Here is a 22,401-nt window from a genome sequence, read left to right as displayed (position 1 = left end):
TCTCAGGGAGTCGTAAAATGCTGGGAATTTACGACTCCCTGGCTTCTCATAATAGTAGAATATTATCTCTGGCGGCTCCAGCTTTGCAATGCATTGCTGCATATGCATTGGTTCTTCTCTGTAACAGCAGCTGCAGGCTTGTAGTTCCACTGTGCTAGTGTCTATACCTGTCATGATCACTTTGTGTTGGAAGCATACTAAACTCGAGTGTAAAAACAGACATGAAAGGAACCTTTTCACAAACAGATGCATAGAGGTCAATTCTAAGTGATGATTATGCGAGCTGTTCTTCTTCTTATTATTATTATTAAACTCACTTGGCTTTTTAAGGTGCGGGCATGTTGTTGTTTCAAATCTTTATTCTCACGATGTTGTTGTTATTTGGCTCTGTGCAGTGTTGTCCAGAGCTATCAAATACGTACCCATTCTTTTTTGCATGGCCAAAGAAGAAAATAACTGCTCAAAGTATGGGTGCTGACAGACGAAATATTTTTGTTTGCACGATGAGGTTTGCGGTGGTGGTGTTTCAATGTAAGATTGTCGTCGTGTTACATCGGAAACATTCTGCTTCAGTTTGTTCTGGCTGGTACTGCTGGGTGCCTTATGGTGTTCATTTCCGAAAACTGTGCTGGCAGTGTGCGAGCGTGCATGTCACGGGTTTGTGTGTGTGTGTGTGCACGCGTGCGTGCGTGCGAAACAAACAAAAAAGGCTTGACCTGGCATAACTGACTTTCAGCCACACATCTCATGCACTACTTCTGTGCCTCACTGTGCTACTTCTAGCTCTTCAGCATGCCTGCATGGCCAGCAGGGCTCCAGCCACAGCCTATGCAGTCACATGTACAGCTGTGCTCGGTGAAATCCGACCCTAACTGTATATGTGACGACACCCTCAACTTGCACGGCCCGTGACGCCCTGGAAGTGGTACGAATGCAGCTGGATGCACACAGTCATGTACAAGTACAGCGATGTGTTCAGAACTGGTTCAGGGCGTCAGTTTTGCACTTCGGGTCGCATTTCAGTGAGCGCGACTGTCGCAAGCGTGCTGCTGTACATGCTCACTGGCTTACACTGTGAGAGGCATTGGACAGTCACAGGCAGTCTGATCACTACGAGCCGTACATGCAAAGAGTGAATGAATGCACTCCACACTGTACTGAATATCAGACTACACACAACCCGTGATCTCTTGGTGCAAATTTGATGTCACCAAAATGTCACTGACCTACTTGTACATCGTGCAGAGCTGCATCACACCGCACACAGCAGCCAGAACACCCAGTTGGCATCTAAATTCTCTGTGCTAAGAACGTTCTCCTGTCATGGCCACCACATGCATTCGTAAACAAACTGTCATGAAGACCTCAAGCGAATAGTCAAATTACTGGTATGAGAAAAGGTTGAGATTTGAAGCAGAAAGCAACTGAACAAGGTGATGATCACCAGGGTGACCACTGATTAGAGTACGCCATTGCATTGCCAGAACTAGGATATCACACGCTGACCTCCGCATAGTAGGCGTGGACTTCTCCCAGCTTGGCCTTGCTCTAAGGCTAACCTTTCTGAAGTTATAGAAGCTATCATAAATGCACCATGGTGCTGTCACGGAAGCAGCCCTAGTACGACGGGCTGCCCTGTGTTAGTGATTAGTGGCTGGGTATATATTATCGAAGCTGATCCATGTGCAGCGTGTGAAGTTGACACAAGGAGTCCATGGACACGAGTGGTGCCCGCACTGTCACACGGCATGCCCGCTGGGACCACACCGCATCTATGTACATGTCGTGACACGGTTCATCATGTAACCACACCGCATGTACGCACAGTCGTGGCATGACTCATCATGCGAGCACAGCGAATGCTGCACTGTGAACACAGCTCTGAGCATGTCCAACAGTGAATGCTGCGATTTAAACACTATTGCATGTCCATCCACCCAGTGAGCAGCACACTGGATGCGTGACGGGTTGGTTCCTCCAGCGGCTAGCCGTGCTCTGCTGTGTCAAGCTACCGGTTACCGGTTTCACACACAGATATGCTGAATTGTCACACACTATTGACTAAGCAAAGGAGCTTAGGAACAAGGCACAGGGTACCATCATCCTCCATAGGGCCGATAAGCCAATGCACTGATCCCGTCCAAATGTCGTTTCACTGGGTACCGGGAATCCCATTGTGGACTTTCTGATGGTTAGCAAAGTATCTGGATGTGTGTAAGCTGCTCAACAGCGGCTAGCAATCACACACTGTACAGCACCGTGTTTCCTTCCGGGACGGAGAAGCTTCGACTCAGCCGGCACCACCGCGAGCAAAACATGAGTTCTGGGTGTATAGATTTCACACCGTCATGTCTGTGTGAGTGCGTGCCAGGCTAGCCGGCGGCTTTCTCCAGTGCCGGACTCAGCTCTCCGATGGCGAGGGTTGACTCGTTGGCGTCGCTCTTCGCACACAGCACGGTGGATGACGGCGTGCGCGCCAACTCCACCGGCACCACCGCAATGCCACGCTCGCCGAACCAGGCACGCAGCTTGCCGGCACGCTTGAGCTGTCCCGGGCCGCTGCCGCTGTTCTCGCTCTCGCCGTCAGCTCTCACACGGCTTGCTAGCGCAAGCCCTGGGGAGAAGTCACCGCCGCTGCCGCTCAGCAGGCGTACGGGCAGCGCGCGCTTGCGCACCACACCGGTGAAGTGTGTGCGCGCCGTCAGCTCCTGCCCGACGTAGCAGCCCTTCTTGAAGCACACACCGTTGTTCAGGTCCAGGTTGTGCTCCAGCGGCAGTGCCTCGCCCGGCTCCAGCTCCTCGACGCCCTCGCACGCGCCGTGTCTCCAGCGAGCGAGCAGGTACTCGTCTGCCACACTGTCGTGCACGCCGATCTCACCTGGCGGCACCTCGTCCCCGGGCAATGCAAGCCGATGGAAGCCGCTCAGCCGGGGATCAGGTCCAAAGCGGCCGCCTGCGGGCACGCTGATGCTGCTGCTCACGTCGCCCTGAACTACCCATATCTTCCAGTCACCATCAGTAGAGCTGAAATCTACCTTGGCCCTCATGCGATACAGCTTTAGCATAGTGTGCAAGTCGGCCAGGATGAGCCTATCCGCCTCAACGAGATAATCCGTGGTGCTGGCTCCGGTCGACTGTAGCTCCGGGTAGATCATGATGTCATACTTTGTGCGGCCTTTCGCGTTCAGAATGTGTGCATACTGGACAGCTGACACCGGGTGGACGGAGCCCAACACGTCTTGAGTGACGAGCCCCTGAAGAAATTTCCCTGCATCTTCGCCGCTGACGCGCAACGCAGACCGCTTGTGCAAGCACGCCGCCCGCAGAGAGCTAGACGAGCCACACAAAAATCGCCTTATTCCCAGGCAGGGATTCACTGGCTCCGTGCAGACTCTGGCGAACATGTTGCTCATAATAAATCAAACAACAACCATTCTTTGATCTTGTTGATCTATTTTGCAAAACGAAATGCTGCAAAAAAGTTGATTCAAGTTGTGACATGACAAGCCCGCATCATGACGCCAGGCTGAGTTGTCACCGTTACCATTGCATTTCAAACGGTGGTCACACATAAATATTTTTTTCTTTTTTTTGCTTTCTCTCCGAGCTTCAAGATCACCTTTCTTTCACAAAATCATTTTCTGGCTGCACGCGCTGGATGCATTGTCGCTCATCAATCAGGTATAGACTGAGTTTTGTCGATTTGACTTGATATCCTAGTAGCCTGTAGTCGTTTGGTTGTCCGTTCGGTTGTCTGGGTGGAGCTGTGAGGACGAGAATCAGCCGTTCAGTAGTGTGGTTGACTTCATGGCGTGAATACTATTCTGAACGTTGGGATGAGAGAGGTAGGTGCTCCAAGATTGTGTGTTGATGGTCAGACTCTCCTGGAATTCACTGCGCGGGAATGACTAGAGCTGGGTGAAATTTTCAGCTGTATTTTTGATATTTTTTGGAGTTGCCATGTGATGGACAATGTGACATAGTGCATGTCAGATCACTGCAACCTTACAATAAATAAATAGTAGTATTTGTATTAAACAAGTAACAAGTCAGTCCGCATTCCTCATTGCTCTCATCGAGACGCATGACTCTATTTCAACAAACATGCCATGTACATGATAATTGTACTGTGCCAAGTCGCAACCATTTCTCAAAATGCGAAGACTCCACTGTAGCCATCCACTATATCCATATGTCTTCACGGCACTCTACAAACGGTCTCTGGGCTAAACCAAGCACTAAAAGAAACATCTCGTTTTCTTTTAGTGATTGGTGTAGCCCAGAGACCGTTTGGAGCAAGTCGCAATCGAATTTGGTATTAAAAAATCCGCTCAAACTCCTGGAGAATAGAGCGTGTATTGCGCAACTGCGGCCGCATCTTTGAGTTTGTCTGCGATCACCTCGCGTGTGCATGCGTGTACGTGTTTGCATGCACTTGCTCTTTATGTGTTGCTTGCCGGCATGTGCCTTGGCCATTACGCTGACTCAATCAACATGGACAGTCTGAGAGCATAGTGAAGCACCAGTTGAAGAAAGCCAGGGTCAATACTCTACACAAGCTTGTCAGGCAGGCCAACAAGCTAGAGAAGAAGCGGTAAGTAACTTAAACTAGCTAGCTCCTAGTTTCACAACCTCCCACTACGTTAGGAGCTAGCTGCATCTGCGCCTTAGATGTTTGCAGGGTGGTGGCATTCCTACGGATGCTGAAAACCCAGTCTAACTAAGTCTCTAGCGAACCGTGAATCTCTTTAGGGAGTGTTCTGCATCCGCAGGAATGCCACCGTCCTCTCCAAATCTCGAGCAGCTTGTTTATTTCATTTCGTTCGCCTTCCAACGGCAACAGCCAGTATGAATCGAGTCGAGGCGGCGATAGCCGGGCATGGCAACACTGAAAAGAAGAGCAGTAATCTACGAGAATGCGTGGATAAGAAAGAACAGTGACCCTTTGACACGCAGATCCGCAATACCTGAGCACCCGTTCTCTTTTGCTGCTTCAGTTTGAATCAGGGCTTGGGAATTGACTTTCTCAGATCCTAGATTTTCGAGGATGTCGGGGCACACCCATTCTAATACTTGTATGCGCATTTAGTTTTAGCACATCTTTATGCACGTGATAATTGATTGGCCATTTTTCCGTAGCAACAGGTCAGCTAAAGTGCCCAGTAAACCGACATTCCTGGATCTCGGGGGTTTACACGTACAGTATTGCATCAGCACTAGACCTGATCAGTAGTAACATCCTGTGACATCTTGTTCTTGTTCTTGTTGTGCTGCTGCTGCTCTATTTAGGGGGAATGTTGAGCAGCTGAAGAAGAAGGACCGGAAGCTGCAACGGCTTCGGGAGCAGATCCTTCAGGCTAAGGTTAGTTTTGTTTTTCCTTGTGTGTGTGTGTGCTGGGTGGGTGGGTGCATGTGGGCATGCGAGTGTGTGTTCGGAGATCCCCCTCTTTTTCTCCCTTATTATCTGCTTCTGTTCTTGTATGTGAACAACTCCGAAACTTGGTGTTCCGTGACAAGAGAAGCCACTTTCGAAACGTAAGACACAGCTAAAATAGTGGTAGGCAATTCATTGCGAGGATCGTACGGCACAGGTTGCTATCCTCAGCACAGTTCGCTACCATTGCTGGCTGTCTAATGGCCAAGGCGTGCTTGTATGTGTGGGCGGGTGCATGCGTGTAGGTGGGTGCGTGTTTGTCGGTGTAAGTGGGTATTCGAAGTGTACACACCTGATCGCCGATGCGTTACTTCTGGCTGGATTGATTCTTAGGTTATCAGCGGTGCTAGTAAGGCCTACAGCAGATCCACTCTGATTTGGCCAACCACACTAGCATCAGGTATATGTACAGTTGTGGCAAGTGAAATCCGACACTTGGCATAAGGGACTGCACCGTGCATCCTGCAGCCTCTGCAGCCCTGCAAACGTACAGTACATGTGTTGCATACAACTTTATCTGTCTGATGACAGAATTCGTACTCATCACAGTCAAGATTCAAAAGGTGCTGGCAAAATGAATAGGAATTGGATACCAATACTCCTTATGTGTACCATGTTTGTGAACTGTGTGTATCTAAGCTGTGACCTTTCGACCTGTTTGGGATGCATACGGCTCTATAGTACAAATTAGGTGCAGTGCATTACATCATTGATGTCCATTTGAGGCGCTGTCCCCTATGGCAAGTGTCGGATTTCACTTGCCACAACTGTACATGTACGACAATGTGGCAGGGATAAGTGTAGTTGGATCATGGGGACGGATACGTTGGTACTTCAATCCTTTTTCTGTGCCGGTCCTCGTCCACTTATTGCTGTGTGGTGAGCCCGTCTGTGGGATCCAAGGCCACCTACAGGAAGAATCTGGGGATTTCCGGGGTGTTGGTCAGCCTTTGGCGGTTCATGGTCATCTTTCCAAGATCCTTTTGAATCCCCTCTTCCGGGAAGACCCGCGTGACCAGTGTCTCGCAGTGAGCAAGTACAGGTGTGTGTGTATGTGTGTATGTGTGTGTGTGTGTGTGTATGTGTGTGCGTTTGTTTGTCTGTGCAAGCAGGATGTCAACCTCGATGAACTGGCGAAAACAGCGGTAGCCAATGGGCCGTTGGCGAATCGAATCGAAGAAATAAAGGTAGGTGTCACACATTTGATAGAGGAATGCCTGTGCCATGCCATAGTACAATGCATGACATTGCATATCTCATACCAAGAGTACATAACCCCCCAGAGTGTGCAACGCCTGATCCAGCTCTACATAGGGTCTTGGTCGAGCGAAATCGGATCTTTGCGTCATAATACCGTACACATCTGAGGAGAACCGGGGAGTCGCGGGTACTCTCGGATCAAAAACAACGGTGCCCTGCCTCGAGACCGGCCTTGCACTGGTGTGAAGTGTACGCATGACATCAAAAGATCCGACTGCGCTCGACCAAGACCCTATGCAGAGCTGGATCAGGCGTTGCACACTCTGGGGGGGGGGTTATGTACTCTTGGTCATACTACCAGTGGTGCAGTAGTCAGTTCAGTATTCCGCCCTGTACAGATTTTTCGCCAGGCACCACACCATAACTGCTGTGGCAACGAGTCTAGGTCGGCTAGAGAGCGCAGTTATGGTGTGGTGGTCAGTAAAAATCGTATGACATATTTTAATTCCACGCCATGTACATGACGTACCGTGTGCTTGATTTGCTCCTGTTCAGACTGTCCTGTGCCTGCCCCTTGGCACCGAGCGGCTTCGTCGGGAGTTGCTGCTCTCTGCCGCTGTTCAGGATGTGCTGGAGCGGCTGAAAAGGCGTGCAGGTTGGTACAGTAAATGCATTCTTCACTAAGGCGTACGTGTATGTGTGTGTGGGTGTGTGGGTGTTCAGCCTGTTGGTGGAGGACTTTGTCTTTTTTCTTTTTTTTCTTGTACAAATGGAAGCGCAGGTCATATCAACTCATGCTTGATGCTTAGTAGTGCCCTGACGACAACCATGAGTAGAGATGTTTGGTCACTGTGTATGCTGGATCTTCACCTTTCATGTATGGAAAATACATACAGTGGGTGCTGGTTCTCTGTCACTTATCGCAGGTTTCTGCACTGAACGACGCAAGAATGTCACCTTTTGAATTTGAGTGCTTTAATAATGTGTGTGTGTGTGTGTGCTTGCATGTTTGGGGGTTGACCGTACCTCAAATTGACCTGTTTTCGCTCTCATCGCACACCAATCATCACCATTGACAATGTTGTTCTTCTCTCTATAAATTTTGCTACTTCTCTAGATGGTACGGACAATCCTGCGGAGAAGGCAGAGCGGGGAAAGGCCGGGGCCAAGGACAAGAAAGAGAAGAAGCAGACGGCTAAGAAAAAGGACGACAGCAGCACGCAGCCAGAGAAAGATTCCGAGCAAGCTGTGGAGCCGACCGGCACCGACTTGGTAAGCAGCGAGCAGTAGTCTGTGTTACCACACCCGCCAACATGGTAGTAGCTGCGCCTCGAGGTTGAACATTCTGAAATCTCTCTACACGTGTTTTATCTTGTGCACACAAGTTCACGATGGCGGGAAACTATGTTCTGTTGTTGCTCTGAGTTTCATGGTAACAGGGCCAACCATCAGACAACGACAACTTTGCTTTGTTCTATCTTGTTATCTCTCCCGCAGCCAAAAGAATCCGACAGTGATGAGCCGAATGGTAACGACAATGATGATGACGGCGAATATTCATCCGATGATGGAGGCATCGGCTTGGGAAAGGAGATCGGAACGGATGACGACTTCTCAATGGGAGCATCCTCGGACAGCGATGGAGATGATGACGTAGGTCTCTTTCTTCTTTCCATGTAGCATGATGGTTCATCCGCAATGCTTTCGAAATTTTGTAAATTTGTAGATCAGATCCCCTTTGAAAGGGTTAGGGGGGGGGGGGGGGGGGGGGAGGTTCGATCCACTTTCACCCGATTGTTCATGTGCGTAAATCTCCTCTTGTCCATTTTTCAATTGGCATCGGCTACAAGTAGCCCACAGCACGTACAAAATAAATTAATAACTATGCTCAGTTGCTGGTCCCCTGTCTAGAATCTAGCTTCTCATTCTTTCTATTGTCTTCCTTGCAGATTGATTGTGCTGTTCCGTTCGGGTCAGGATTTGCATCATTCGGTAGCGACCCGAGCACGGATAAGAGTAAAGTGAACCGGCGAAAGTTGAAGAAGCTGCTGAGCAAGGATGGCGAGAGTGCTGACAGCGCCAGCAAGGCAGCTCAGGTGGGTGTACGCGCGCGCGCGTGTGTGTGTGTGTTGGGGAGGAAGAGAGACAGAAACAGAGAGAGCGGAATTGTGTTTGTACCATGTTTGTTCTTGTATCCTTCATTCTGTGTGCGTTGGGCAAGTGATTTCCGATTGGTCCTCTTTCTGCTTCTCTTCTGCTGCCGTTCAGAAAAAGAAGAGAAATCGGCTTGGCCAACGTGCTCGTCAAAAGTAAGTCACTTCTCAGGCCCGCCGGAACCGGTCCGGTTGGTCAGGTTATTACCGGACCAACTTTTCGGCCACCAATACATGTCTCCTACTGTGGAGGGCCAGGCGTACCCGTCAGTCATATCATACACAAAGTACGAACAGCCATGATACTGTTTGGACCAATCAAAAACTTCTTTCGGCGGTCCTGCTTCTGCACTCCAAACTGTATGTAACTGTCATGGTATCAGTACCAGTGCTACTGGCCAAGTCTCTTGTCCATGCTCGATGGGTTTTTCTTTGCTGCACTTGTGCTTGCAGGAAATGGGAAGAGCAATTTGGCACGCAAGCGCGCCATGTCGTTGAAAACCGCCCGGCCAACAAGCCGCGCGTCTTCAAGAAGAAGACCAAGGAGGGTGATGGAACCAATGCCGCCAGCTCAAAGGCGAAAGGAAGTGGTAGCCGCAGCAGGCCAGCTGGCGTAAAACGTACGTTGCTTCGCCTTTTGCTGCCTGGATCGAATCTGCTTCTTTGTCTTAGTTTGAACAGTGGGGCTGTGCTGTTCAATAGGTGTGCCTTTAGATTAGACCCTTCAGTGATACTTCAGTGTAGCATGCCGTGAAATCTGTGCTTTATAGTCGAGGTTGACTACAAATAAAGCAGAGTGAAGGGTCCAGAAAAACTGTACTTCAAAGCCCCTACTGTGTAATATCCAGGCTACTTTTTACTGAACTTGTATTTCAAAATATTATGATGAACTGTCATAGTGGCTGAATGCTCCGACACCATGGACTTCATGATGCATGAACCGAGTACAGCTCTTTCGCTAGTCATTAGCATGGGCTTGCGTAATTAATGACGTACAGGACGTGGCTTTGTTTAATGTGTTTTTGGCACAATGATGACAAAAAGGCCGAGGTTAAAGCGCCGGGCAAGGTTGTGCGGATATGTCGCCACAGTTCTTTGCCAGTCGGCGACATGATCTTCGGGGGTGTTTGTGTGTGTGTGTGCGTGCCCGGAGACATGTCGCTCTGGTTCTGAGCACTCACGTGGTCTGTGCATTTCCAGCGTAGCCTTCGCTCGGAGCAGTGTTCACAATGCCGAAGCGAGACTGAGTGCCAGAAACTGCGCAATGTACTGTGTTGTCATTTTAACTGCTACATGTCGGAAACAAATTAGCAGATTCTTTTAAAAGCTGACATAGCAAGTGATTCGGAGTGCAAACGCTGTTGACTTCAATTTCATTTTTTCGCCGCCGGAACATACTTTTGTGAATGTTTTTGGCCTCAACATGTACTTTCAGCTCTTTTAGCTCTCTGGCTGTGATGTGTTGTGCTCATGAGAGTGGGTGGGTGAGGGAGAGAACTCTGACTTTTAAGTTTTCGCTGATAGCTACTGTCACTGCTGATGTGTTTTGGTGTACAGGAAAAGCGGCACCAGTGGAGGACCTGTCAGAACTGCATCCGTCATGGGCAGCCAAGCGCATGAACAAGGAGAAGAGCTCGGCGACAATTCAATCGTTCGAGGGCAAGCGCATGACCTTCTCTGATTCGGACTAGCTACCTGCTGGCCACGTGGGTGTGGGTGTGATGTTCATCTAGTTTTTCTACTAAATTTTATTCTCTTGTTCGGCAAGAATAACGTTAGATATGGAACACGGAAAATCCTCTGTATGTCTGTGTGGGTGTGTGCTGCGTGGCTGGGGGGTTATAGCCCAGGGTCCATCATTGGGTCAGGGATGGTACCCATCTCGGACACCATACAAGTACTCACTTCTCTTCGATCATCCATTTATGAGCAAAACAGGATCGATGATCTGCTCTCTCTGTGTGGGTGTGTGGAGTTTCAGAGAAGCAGTCTTGCAGCTCTTGCTGGAAGCTTTTTTTTTGGTACATACTGATAATCGTGAACGTAATTTCCAGTACATTTGGATCTCTTATCCGTGTGTCTAGCTCGGGACCAAAGGGTGTCCACATATCAGAATATTCCGTAACTCGGAAATAACACTTGATATGGTATGCCATTCGCTTTAGCTGGATGGCCCCAGATTGATACCATTCACAAGCACACACAATAAGAGTTGAGTCAATGCTCTTCGAGCTATGCGGTGGAGTAGTTCAGCTGACGAAAGATATTGATTGTCAAGAACTCCAGATTTGACTGGATGTACTTGCCTGCATGTTGCTGCATTGAGGGAGATGCATGCCCAGATAAGAGAGATTCTACTGCTTAGCTTTCGATTCCCGTTTCCCTTGCAGCCTGTGGTGTATGCACACGGCCATCAAAGTTGTGTAGCGACTTCCTTCCCCTCTTGTTTGGGGTACGTGTGCCTGTGCGTTGCACGTGTTGCTGGCAGTCACTTGATGGAGACCAGAGAGTTGTCTATACAACTCCCTGGTGCCGGACACTCGCGATCTCCTCGTGGAGGTCATCGTGCTGTGGGACAAGAAAAAAATACTCACAGCGTTGATGTTACATCTCATCGCTTGTCGCCTGTGTGGACTGGCGAGGTGTGAAAGCAAGGAAAGCTGACGATATCTCGGTTCACTTCACTTTATCATTTTCTGGACTTCTCTTTGTTGACACTCAGTATGTGCATGCATGTGCACCTGCAGACAGCGGGAGGTGACTGTAAACAGCGGCCTGGTGTTGGGTTCGGGAGATCAGGCCATCACTACTGACAACTGTAGAGAGTTTCTAAGTGCAATATGCATGGAGCAAGGAGACCTACATGACTTATAAGTATAACCACCCCGTGGTCCAGCCCTAGAATTATTATACTGGTGTGTGGCATGTTTTCTCAGTATTCTCTGTACTTTGTAAGTGGTGCATTCTTGTAACTTTGAGTGGTTGCTGCCATAAATGACCTATCGCCACATGTCATGCCCTGATCCCAGAGTCAAGGTCGTTGTGGCTTTGGGCCACGTTTGAAGGGGGAAAGGTGGATACTACTGCATTCGAGTAGGTTCTTGCCACGGCTGCATGCTCAGATTGCTGTGCTCCGGGTCATATTCATCTTTTTAACTAAAGCCAGAAGCTCTGTATTGTAATGTAGGAATACCGTATTTTTCCGGTTTTTAAAAGTTAGAATATTATGATAATAAAACATATAAAGTCACAAGAAAGTAAGCAATTTTCAATACTCCGAAGGAACCACTTGTTGCTGTTGTGGGGAATGTACAATGTACGTGATCGGCCGCAGAGCGCAACGGTGGTGGTGGTGGTGAAGTGGACGCAAAATATTAAGTCAACCTTTTATGACCTAACACTTGTAACCAGGGAGTAGTACAATACGGTATTGTACTACTCCCTGCTTGTAACATGTTAACAGCGAATCAAAAAAGAGGTTTCCGTGGAGATGTGTTTTTGTTTTTGTATGTGCAGTTTTCACTCACACAAAGGGCACAAAGGACTCTACTTGAAGGGAGGTTTACAGAGTTCGTCGCAACTCCGAGTTTCTTGCACAATACAATCATCAGAACCAGACGACTTGTATTTTTTGGGTGCAGAGTTGCCATGACCTCAGTCTGTAAACCTCCTGTGTGCCTTGTGTGTGTATGCTCCACATTACTGTGTTGAGCCCAGGGAGTCGTAAAATACCGGTATTTTACGACTCCCTGGTTGAGCCCTCTCCGCTGGCTAACGGAAATAAAAATGTCCTCCTTGTATGTACAAGTGCTGTAGGTTCTTGCCCATCTGCCAATTATGCACAGTGCTGCTCGATGAAATCCAGTCGCGTCGCTCAAGTTTGCGCCTTGCATCATTTCGCAGCCCTGTGTTCGCAGGTCTAGGGCTGCGCGATGCCCGGCGCGTACTTGAGTGACACGACCGTATTTCATAGAGCAACGATACAATGACATGATGTACTGTAAAACCGGAAAGTCCAACGAGTCACAAAGTCTAACGTTTTTGTGACGACCAATTTTTTTCCGTTAGGGGCCGTCCGTAAATATCGATGTTTTTTTCAAGACGATATTTGTTCATTTCTCCCCAGACCCTCCCTCCCTCAAAACGAACATACACATGTTTATGGAAGGGATCGATATTTTTTAATGAAGTTCAATTTCCTCATGAAACGTGACCAGCTCAGTGCCACTCTAATTTCACCATACACCTAGGTTTCTGTTGCCACGGTCGCACAACCTTGCCATGGCTATGCTCACGAGGTTGACTTTCACTTTGTGTAGGTCATAAACTACATGTTCGAACAGCGCCCGTCCATAGATAGAGTTCGATATTTTTTCTGCAAAGACGAGACGAACAGGGCCCAAACCCCCTCCCCCCCCCCCCCCAAACGAACGAATATCTTCTCTAAAAAAACATCGATATTTGTGGACGACCCCTTAAGGCCTTATCTGAAGAAACGTTATCGCAAGATGTCTGTGTAAGGGCGCGCTCACACTGCGACCATGAGCACGCGTCCATGCGTCAGCAAAACGCAGAAACGTGGCAGTCGTGCTCACACTAGGCCTCGTACACGCGTAGACGTGAACTTGTCACATAAACTTTACGAATTGCAGTTCGTATCCAAAAGAGTTCGTGCGTTTCCTAATAAAGTTGTGGCCCGTTTTGGATGTAATTTTTCGCATGTTGCATGTTGGAGGAAGTGCCTCGTGGCTCGTATTCTTGAAGTCGACGAAAATAATTCATACAATCAGGTAGGTTTGGACTCTTGAGGGACTGCCGCTGACATCCAAGCGCTTTCGCTTTCCTGACCTCGTGGTCAGAGCAAGTGCCAGTGCAGTGGAAATTCCGGTAGTGGTTTCTTTTGTCTGTTGCCAAGATGAGAACTGTATTTTCCGATGATATGTAACTGAAATGTCTTGAGGTATGGCATTCCATCATCGCAGAAAAGTAGAGAAAGATGATTTCCGAAACCGAAAAGCCAGACCAAGCTGCCATCGTGTTGAACGAGTACACTGTAGAAATTGGTCTCTCACCCGATCACAACGAAGCAACTACAAAAACAAAAACAAAATCGACATCGTCCGAAAAGGGCAAAGAATGCATATATGGCGGTGCGTGCGTGCAGGACCACAACTACAAAATTTTAAAAAATGTGCAAATGTCGAGGTGACATCGACAACCGCCGATTTTCATGAATCAACACACCGGAATTTGAGAAATTGAACATACTTCAGGCCAGGTTGTACACAAATACGCTTCACGTCTACGATCATGTTGCCGCCAAGTCGTGGCACCCCCCTCCGGAGGTCGCGGTCACGATTTGAAACGTGGCCGCGACGTTTTGGTCAAGTTCATGCCGTTGCCATGCAACTTGGCCGCATGGCCGCATGGACGCTGGTTTTGGTCGCAGTGTGAGCGCGCCCTAAAGATGCGCACACAGATGGGTGGCCAGCAGAATTTTACGACTCCCTGGTGGCCAGGTAGCCATCGTTAAACTTTCTGCACGTAATCATGCCAAAATTACAAAAAAAATGTAAACTCTTTGGTCGTTAGACTTTCCGGTTTTACAGTATCGTCATCATACTGAATACATGACTGTACATTTTGTACTTTTGTATGATTATGACAGTGTATGCACTCCTGAAATGTCTCCTGGGTCCCTTGTCACCCATTCATGGTTCAGCGACTTGACTGTCATTATGTCGTTATGACAATGCTTGTCATGTCCGCCTGGCCACCTCCAGGATCCGGTCAAAGACTCAAGTCAAACTACACACTGTACTGATGTACGCTCTCGTACAGTCACATGATTGTACATGTACTGCACAACGACTTTGCGTCATTGTCTGCTGCTAGCGCTGCGCTGCTGCTGACTAGTAGTACTAGTAGTACTAGTAGTAGTGACTAGCGTTAGTTGCGAATGGGAGTCTGTCACTTGTCAGTGCGAGTACCTATTTTATGGCAGTGACTAGCCTTCACTTCAGGCTTCATTCACTTGTTTGACAATCAGAAAATTAATGACAGCTGGTCATATCGGCCGCGGCGGCGCATCGCGCTTGAAAAATGAAAATCCAAAAAAAACCTGCATTCTGATTGTGTTCTTTTCTTGATGAGATCATTACATAGAAATGCGTGGGCTGGTCAGTGGTGCAGCGGTGTGCACGTGCCAAGTGCTGTCAAGTTTTTTTTGTCCATCGTCCGCATCGATACTGATTACTATGATTGTACTGTACTGACCGTATACGCGTACATGTATGCATGGTCAGTCACTTCGATGCAGCTTTTTCCGCGGCGCGAGTCGACGCGCCGTCGATTAGATAAAGCGCGTACACTTCCTAGAAGGCTAGATGTCGTTTCGTACACGGGTCATGCAAGCCAGACAGGCGCTATGCTGCCAAACTGGCCAAAGCGGGCAAAGGCAACACACAGACACAAGTACTAGTATTAGTAAGTAGTAGTAGATCTACACTGCGTAGATCGACATGCACAGTCATACAGTAATGTGCAGGATGTGGTCGCAACAGGCCCGATCGATAATGCCATCATCACAAATTTTGCTTCGCCGAAGAGTTTCTGCGACGAAGCTACTTTTAGTTTGAAGTGCTCACGCCACTGCTAGCAAGCACTGGCTCGTTGTTCATGGTTTGGGTGGCGGAGCAAAGCCTTTCTTACGTTACTACTCTTTGGCCCATGCAAATTGTTAGTGGCGGAGGAATCCAGGCACGGCTTTTGTCGTATGTACGGATAATCACAATAAACTCGTCGCTAGCGCTAGCGCTCTCTCTTTCTCATTCAGCCACTTCAGTCTTCATGTACTAGTACCTTCATGGGTGAGCTGGCCTAGCGCTTGCCATTTGCCGTATTTTTGTTGGTCCGTTGTAGTCGTAGCAGGCTGGTTTGTTGCCTTATATTATGTGAGTGCACCTAGGAATCTGGGACCAAGACTGCAAGAGAAGTACTGTTACTTCGATAGACTGGGACATTCGCAAGAGAAGAAGCTGAGCGGCTGTGGATGATATCGCTAGGGGGACGCTTCTCGCACAGTCGTTAGCCTGCTCCGTAGCCGTCGCTATTGGAAGCCCATGTGCGCTGTTCGCTCGCACTGCCAATATTTCCCCGTCGGGCTGGTCGCTACCGCCGCACGGCCTCCGTCCTCCCAGTGTCCACCAGCCGTTAGAGTAAGCGCACGCGGGTACGCTAGGGAGCACTGCTGCTCGCTCTCCTTTCGCCCCGCTGTGGAGCTGCGAGGTCTGCGGGACCTTCGCGAATTCGGCTTGTCCCGGTAGAGCCGACCCAGAAGTAGTGTTGGTGCTTCTGCGCTTCGTGTCAGCGCAGCGTGGCTGCGGCGAAGCGAGAGAGGGGAACAACAGAGGCGCAGGAAATCCACCGTGAGCGCGCACGATGTGCGACGTACTTCCTGCGTTGATGGAGACGGGAGAGGAGCAATCGGATGACGAGAATGGAGGAGAGGCGAGCGGCGGACGGAACGACGTGACAGGCTTCGAGCAACTGATGATGAACATGCTGGAAGAGCGCGACAAACTCATGGAAAACCTGCGTGAGACCAGGGAGCAGCTAAACGAGGCCAAAGCCAAGGTGGAGGAGGCAGCAGCGGAGAAAACCGTACTGTTCCAGCACATCCAGCGCGCCATGCCCGAGTCTCAGCAGGAGTGCTTACAGCTGCTGGACCAGGTACAACACACTGATCGCTGGAACGGCGAGCTGAGTGCGGACGAGCGTCGCAGCGTACTCGCCGAGGAGTTCATGCAGCTGGCCAAGATGTTCACCGCACAGCAGCACGCCATCGAGGAGCGCAACGAGGAGATCGGCGAGCTGAAGGCCGAGCGGAGGAACACGCGCCTGCTGCTGGAGCACCTCGAAAGTCTGGTCGGGCGCCACGAACGAACGCTGCGCATGACCGTAGTGCGACGGCAAGCCAACGCCCAGAGCGGAGTGTCGTCGGAGGTGGAGGTGTTGAAGGCACTCAAGTCGCTATTCGACCATCACAAAGCCCTGGACGAGAAAGTGCGCGAGCGACTGCGCGTTGCCATGGAGAAGGCGAGCATGCTGGAGGAGGAGCTGACGGCGGTGAACAGCGAGCGAGAGGCACTGCTCGAACGGAATGAGGCCCTGGAATTCCGCTTGCAAGTGGCCATGGAGGTGGGGCCCGGAAAGGAGAACGGCGAAACCGAGCAGACGGAGAGCGACAGTGGGTTGGGCCGCAGTGCGGGCAGCACCAGCGGTAGCTCGTCCAGTCAGCTTCTGCTCAAGCAGCTCGAGGAGCGGCACAAGCACGTCGAGGAGCTTCGCAAGCATCGCGACGAGCTGACGTACCGCGTGACGGATCTTGAGGACGATCTAAATCAGCTGCGCTTGGCCAACGAGCAGCTGACGCAACGCCTGAAGGAGCGCAACCCGAGCAGCGACCTGATGACGGCGCAGGACGGCAAGACGCCCGTGTACGAGCTGGAGAGGACGCGGTCGCGCCTCATGGCCGAGCAGTCGGCACTGCGCAACCAGCTGGCGTCGCGCGAGCAGAGCATCCAGCACTTTGCCTCGCGCTGCCAGGCCCTGGAGGAGCGACTGCGCCAGGTGAAGAAGCTGACGCCGTACTCGAATGAGGAGGTGCACAAGCTGCTCGACATTGGCTCCAGAACGATAGACAACGGGCACGTCAAGCCGAATACGTATGCGTCAACGCCCGAACCGCTAGTTATGTCCCCGCCTGATCCAGATCGACCGCGCTCTGCGCTACATTTGGCACGGCGCGGTACACCAACTGTGTGGAGCGAGCCCATCATCAACTTCTCCTATCACGAGTTGAAAGGCGACCTGGCATCAACGGACGGCTCCGCACACAGTCCACGGGCGGGCAGAAAGGCGATGTCGTTAGCTCCACCGGATGCTCTCGTTACCGACACCACCAGCATGGGGTAGGTCATCCATCGATCTTGCTCTGGAGTGCTGTTGTCAGTTATTCTCCCAGATGTATGTGCTGCATGTGTGTGTGTGTGTGTGTGTGTGTGTGTGTGTGTGTGTGTGTGTGTGTGCGTGCGCGCGTGTGTGTGTGTGTGTTGGGGGGGGGGGGGGTGACACTGTTTCTATCCAGCAAATTCTCATGCCGAAGAATGCAGCGCCCTAGAGTGCCCAACCTGGAAATTCTCCAACTCTCTAACTAGTCTGGTCATCAATATGTCAATGGCGAATTGAAATTCTACTCAGTGCATTGCCGTTGACAGGTGTTGACCAGTGAAAGGGCACTCTATTCTAAGAATGTCGTATTTAGAACGTAGCGTGATTCCTGAGGACATCTTGTCTCATGAAGATACTAAAAGAATGTCCCGGTCTGGACCTCATAAGAACCGATGTTCTTAGACACATGGCTCTGCTGTCTGCGGTTCATGGGGAATCTCTCAGTGTCTGTTGAGTTTTCGATCATCCTCTTCCCGTAACCAGAGAGGGGGGGGGGGTTGCCAGTTTTAGGTGTCACGTACATGTGCGGGCGGTGTTCTCTAACGTGTGTGTGTGAGCTCAGTGGACTCCGGTCGCATGAACACTAGGTGGCGCCTTGCTCCAGTGCATGACCGATCTATTGTTCGCAGTGCCCACAGACCATGCCTTGCTCCAGTGCATGACCGATCCATTGTTCGCAGTGCCCACAGACCATGCATGTACTGTAGAACGGGTAATTTTAGCGACTATTCATTAATTTTAGCGTTTTCCCATTGTCAACCGGTTAGCGACGTTTTATTTTAGCGATTTGCAGCGATTTTACTCACGGATCACCAGTGCACTACTAATGTCTCAACGGATTAGCGACTTGAAACTTTAGCGAAAATGAGTCGATCGCTAAATTCGCTAGGGTTTTTACGTCGCTAAAATTGCCCGTTCTACAGTAACCCGGGAATGAAACCTGAGTCCATTGAGGGCAGCTGCGCTAATCAAAGCCTAATCAAAGCCTATATGGGCTGAATTTCAGACGACTTTGTGAGGTGCAGAATAGTTGAGCGTGGCCATAAGCTTTCTGGCCCCGGATATCTCTGTTTATCAGAACCGAGGGGAAGGCAATGCTGGTTGTGGAGGTCAGTTAGGCTTCCCTCTTCCACCACCCCCCCCCCCCCCCACCACCACCACCACCTATATGCACTGTGCTGCACACACCAGTGTTCTGGTTGCTGCTCAAGCCGGTTGTATAGATCTGCTCGTTCGTGCTCTGAGCATAAAATTCGTTGTCGACGAAAATCACAAGGCTGAGCTCTTGTTGCTGTCGTCATTGATGTTGTTGTTGTTGTTGCTGCTGCTGCTGCTGTTGTTCTTGTTCTTGTTGTTGTTGTTGTCGTCGTCGTTGTTTGGTTGTTCAAAATCTGCAGGTCTGTTCCCAGTCAAACGTCCGGGCCTGTCCTTGCTTCAGCTCGCACTCCCAGCCCAACTGTCACGTCCGAGTCTAGCAGCATTGAGTTGAACCACTCCGGCAGCTCACTGCATGCGCGCAAAGACAGCGTGAAGAGTCACACATCCACCAAGTCATCGGGCTTTGGGCGATTCTTGCCGCGGCGCAACAGCACGAAATCAATGGGATCGATGCCTTCGCCGAAAACCAAGTCTCCTTCCAAGAAGCACAAGAAGAAGAAAGTGCACGGGACCGTCACCGAGGAGGATGAGACGGACGGTGGATCCGCACCCGTCCTCAGTCAAGACCTTCAGCAGCAAGTCATAGACGCTAGCCTTACGCCTGGCCAGGACGGCGCGGCCAGCTTGCGTCGCCCGCGCACTCTCAGCACGCCGTCCCGGCTGATGACGCACCAGACCAAGGAGGAGGTGTTCCATCGCGCTGTACGGGAGGACCGCTCGTTCATGGAGTGGGGCACCGAGCAGGTGCTGGCCTGGCTGGAGGTCTACGTCAACATGCCCAAGTGGTACATCTCTGCGTGCCACGCCAACGCCAAGAGTGGCGCGTTCATGGCGGGCCTGTCGGAGCGCGACATGGCGCGCGACCTGGGCATCCAACACCCGCTGCACCGCCTCAAGCTGAAGCTGGCCGTGCAGGAGATGGTCGCCGTCACCAGCCCCGCCGTGTCGTCGCGCGCCCGCATGAACTGCCTGCTCTTCGGGGAGATGGACACCGAGTGGGTGTGCGAGGTCTTCCTGGCCGACATCGGCATGCCGCAGTATGCGCCGGCGTTCCGCGAGTGCCTGATCGATGGCCGCATGCTCAGCAACCTCTCCGTCAAGGACCTGCGCAACTTCACCAAGATGGTGGAGGAGTTGCATCACATGAGCTTCCAGTGTGCCGTGGCGCTCATCAAGAAGATTAATTACGACATGGCCGTTTTGTTGCATCGGCGGCAGGCCTGCCAGGGACGCAGCAGCGACGTCGTCGTCTGGACCAGCGCGCGCGTGCACGAGTGGGTCTGCTCGATCGGCCTGATGACGTACGCCGACCGCCTGCTGGACTGGGGAATTCACGGCGCGCTGGTCGCCCTGGAGCCGACGTTCACGGCCGACGCATTCGCCGCGCTGCTGCAGATTCCGTCGTCGGACTCGGAGGCGCTCGAAATCCTGCGACGCGAGTTCTTCGACCTGCTCAGCGCCGTCCCGGAGCGCCAAGAGCGCTTCAAGATGCCGGCACAGGGCACGCTGGACCAAGCGTCGTTGAGCCGCGTGTGGAAGAGCACGCGCCGCAAGAAGCACAAGTCAAAGCGCCAGAAGGCCGAGTCCGCGTCAAAGGAGCACGCGGCTAAGAGTGCAGCGGCGGCGGCGGGAAGTGCGGACGGTGAGACTGAGAAGAGTTGAGATGCATAGTGTGTTGTATTGCTGACCAGCCTGTACAGTGTGCACGCCACCTCACTGAGCGATACAATGTCGCAGCCAGTGGAGGTAGGGCGGTTGAATTTCGGTGTTTCTGACTTTCTGGATTGTTCAAGAACTTGAAGAAAAATGTCGCCTTGTTTTTTTGTTCCTGTTGACGTGTTTCCGACTTTCCGTTGTGGACTGCAGAAATGTTGATAGAAATTGTCCTAATCTAAGTAAAGCATGCATACACCCAGCTGTGCAGACTGTGACACGTGAGTTACCAGTCATCCAAGACACCTGCTTTTGCTTAGCTCTGCGGAGTCCTATTTTTTCCAAGTTCGCCTTGGTCCCATATTTGATTTCTCCTGCTTTTCAGTAGCGATCCCGATGCTCAGTGACCTCGGCCATGTACTGTAGTTGTACATAGTTTTTACACCCTGCCTCCCCCCTCCTCTCTCTAACCCCCGCTCTGCAAGGCACACGTCCTCAAAAACATAGTGTGTTAGAGGGAAGCCTCTGACGGAGAGCTGCAGTAGCTCGTCCCGTGTTTGGTCAGAGAACCTGGTCCAGTGTAACGTACCTTTTCTTCTTCTTTTGTATTCGGCCTTCTTGCTGTACATTCAGGCGGTGCTTCTCTCAGAGATTTATATTGTTTGTGTCTTGTACAAATCGATACCGTGCTATCCTAATCAGGTACCTCTCAAGTGGAATTAACTATTTTTTTCTCGCTGCCCATTTTGTTTTCTATGATCAGGCGTATCAATGGCTAGCATATTATCTTCTACTTAATAACCATTGCCGAAGAGTATCTAACATAATACCAACACCACGTCAAAGCTGATCGGCTTCTCAGTGTCGGCTGTCCTTGCTTGTAGCATGCACGGCTGCCGTCCGAGGCCAGGGTGCCGTCCCCTGCCGTATATAACTGTATTTTGACTGCATAGGCGACCATGCATATAGCTAATTCCGTGATATAGCGAACCCAGCGTCCATGTCCCTGTTTGAACCCATGATAGAAAATTGACCCTTTTACTGCGAACAGTTTTTGTTTACGACGAACCGTATCTTGTACGGCCGCATGTAAACCAGGCGCACTCATACATGTACTGTTACTGGGCACATGCCAGTCATGACTTGCTGCTTGTATGGCTGGGGGTTGTGTGGGTGCATTTCTGTTGCAAAGAACTTCCGCTAGAAAGAACTAAGTCTCCTGCACTCTGGTGTTCGTCGCACCAGGAGTCGACTGTAGCTGTTCAAAGTACTATGATGCACATGTGCTTGTACCGCTACCTCTACTCTTGGTAATAATAATGCTGATTTTGTCATACCTACAACTATTACTCAGCAGACTGTACACCCCCCCCCCCCCCCCCCCCCCACACACACACACACCTACCTACATGCAAGACCGCACAGTGCGTACCGGAATAGACTTGGTATGGAGGGTGTCATTGTGTCTGCATGCGGTCAGGCTGGGATGTCCTCATTTTGTCCAGACATCAGCCTGCATCCTTTTACACACCTTTATCATGACAATTATACAGTTCTGCATGAGCTACTGCCGTACTGACTGCAGCCACGTACACACTACCAGATCCTGAAAGGCGTGAAATCAGATTGAGATAACATGGGGAACATACACCTTGTCCTTACTTAGCTGGGCAGGAGCTGCACACAGGCATGTCCTGCTCTCCATCAGCCATGCATTGAAGACGGATACTAGTAATCAGCAGCTCACCGTGTGCACTTTGCTTACCGTAGTGTCGCGTATAAAAGCAGGTG

At 50.6% G+C, this 22,401-nt stretch overlaps 3 protein-coding genes across 3 annotated transcripts; 2 read left to right on the top strand and 1 right to left on the bottom strand.

Annotated features, from left to right (window-relative positions):
• Positions 1–1,283: 1,283 nt before the first annotated feature.
• On the bottom strand, positions 1,284–3,413 carry LOC135818167 (uncharacterized). Its single transcript, XM_065331511.1, has one exon. It carries the CDS (start codon positions 3,411–3,413, stop codon positions 2,373–2,375), a length of 1,041 nt encoding a protein of 346 aa, XP_065187583.1. The 3' UTR covers positions 1,284–2,372.
• A 232-nt stretch (positions 3,414–3,645) lies between these two features.
• LOC135818166 (uncharacterized) lies at positions 3,646–10,583 on the top strand. Its single transcript, XM_065331510.1, has 11 exons — positions 3,646–3,845; positions 4,503–4,594; positions 5,290–5,362; positions 6,547–6,621; positions 7,190–7,289; positions 7,752–7,906; positions 8,132–8,287; positions 8,584–8,730; positions 8,903–8,943; positions 9,241–9,407; positions 10,345–10,583. The coding sequence occupies exons 1-11, from the start codon at positions 3,837–3,839 to the stop codon at positions 10,476–10,478; spliced, it is 1,149 nt and encodes a 382-aa protein (XP_065187582.1). The 5' UTR covers positions 3,646–3,836; the 3' UTR covers positions 10,479–10,583.
• Positions 10,584–15,384: 4,801 nt separating this feature from the next.
• On the top strand, positions 15,385–21,460 carry LOC135818165 (liprin-alpha-2-like). The gene is made up of 2 exons (XM_065331508.1): positions 15,385–17,759; positions 19,197–21,460. The coding sequence occupies exons 1-2, from the start codon at positions 16,228–16,230 to the stop codon at positions 20,617–20,619; spliced, it is 2,955 nt and encodes a 984-aa protein (XP_065187580.1). The 5' UTR covers positions 15,385–16,227; the 3' UTR covers positions 20,620–21,460.
• The last annotated feature ends 941 nt before the right edge of the window (positions 21,461–22,401 follow it).

This window comes from Sycon ciliatum, chromosome 5 (genome assembly GCF_964019385.1).
Source record: "Sycon ciliatum chromosome 5, ocSycCili1.1, whole genome shotgun sequence".
NCBI lineage: Eukaryota > Metazoa > Porifera > Calcarea > Leucosolenida > Sycettidae > Sycon > Sycon ciliatum.
The sequence above is the reverse complement of the archived record's forward strand: the minus strand, read 5'-3'. Positions and strand labels throughout refer to the sequence as shown.

Excerpts from the sequence above, each read along its gene's own strand:
- LOC135818167 (XM_065331511.1), bottom strand. The coding sequence starts at position 3,413 with ATGAGCAACATGTTCGCCAGAGTCTGCACGGAGCCAGTGAATCCCTGC.
- LOC135818166 (XM_065331510.1), top strand. Across the intron at positions 7,290-7,751 it reads GCGGCTGAAAAGGCGTGCAG|ATGGTACGGACAATCCTGCG; the intron begins GTTGGTACAGTA and ends CTACTTCTCTAG. Across the intron at positions 7,907-8,131 it reads AGCCGACCGGCACCGACTTG|CCAAAAGAATCCGACAGTGA; the intron begins GTAAGCAGCGAG and ends TCTCTCCCGCAG.
- LOC135818165 (XM_065331508.1), top strand. The coding sequence starts at position 16,228 with ATGTGCGACGTACTTCCTGCGTTGATGGAGACGGGAGAGGAGCAATCG. Across the intron at positions 17,760-19,196 it reads ACCGACACCACCAGCATGGG|GTCTGTTCCCAGTCAAACGT; the intron begins GTAGGTCATCCA and ends CAAAATCTGCAG.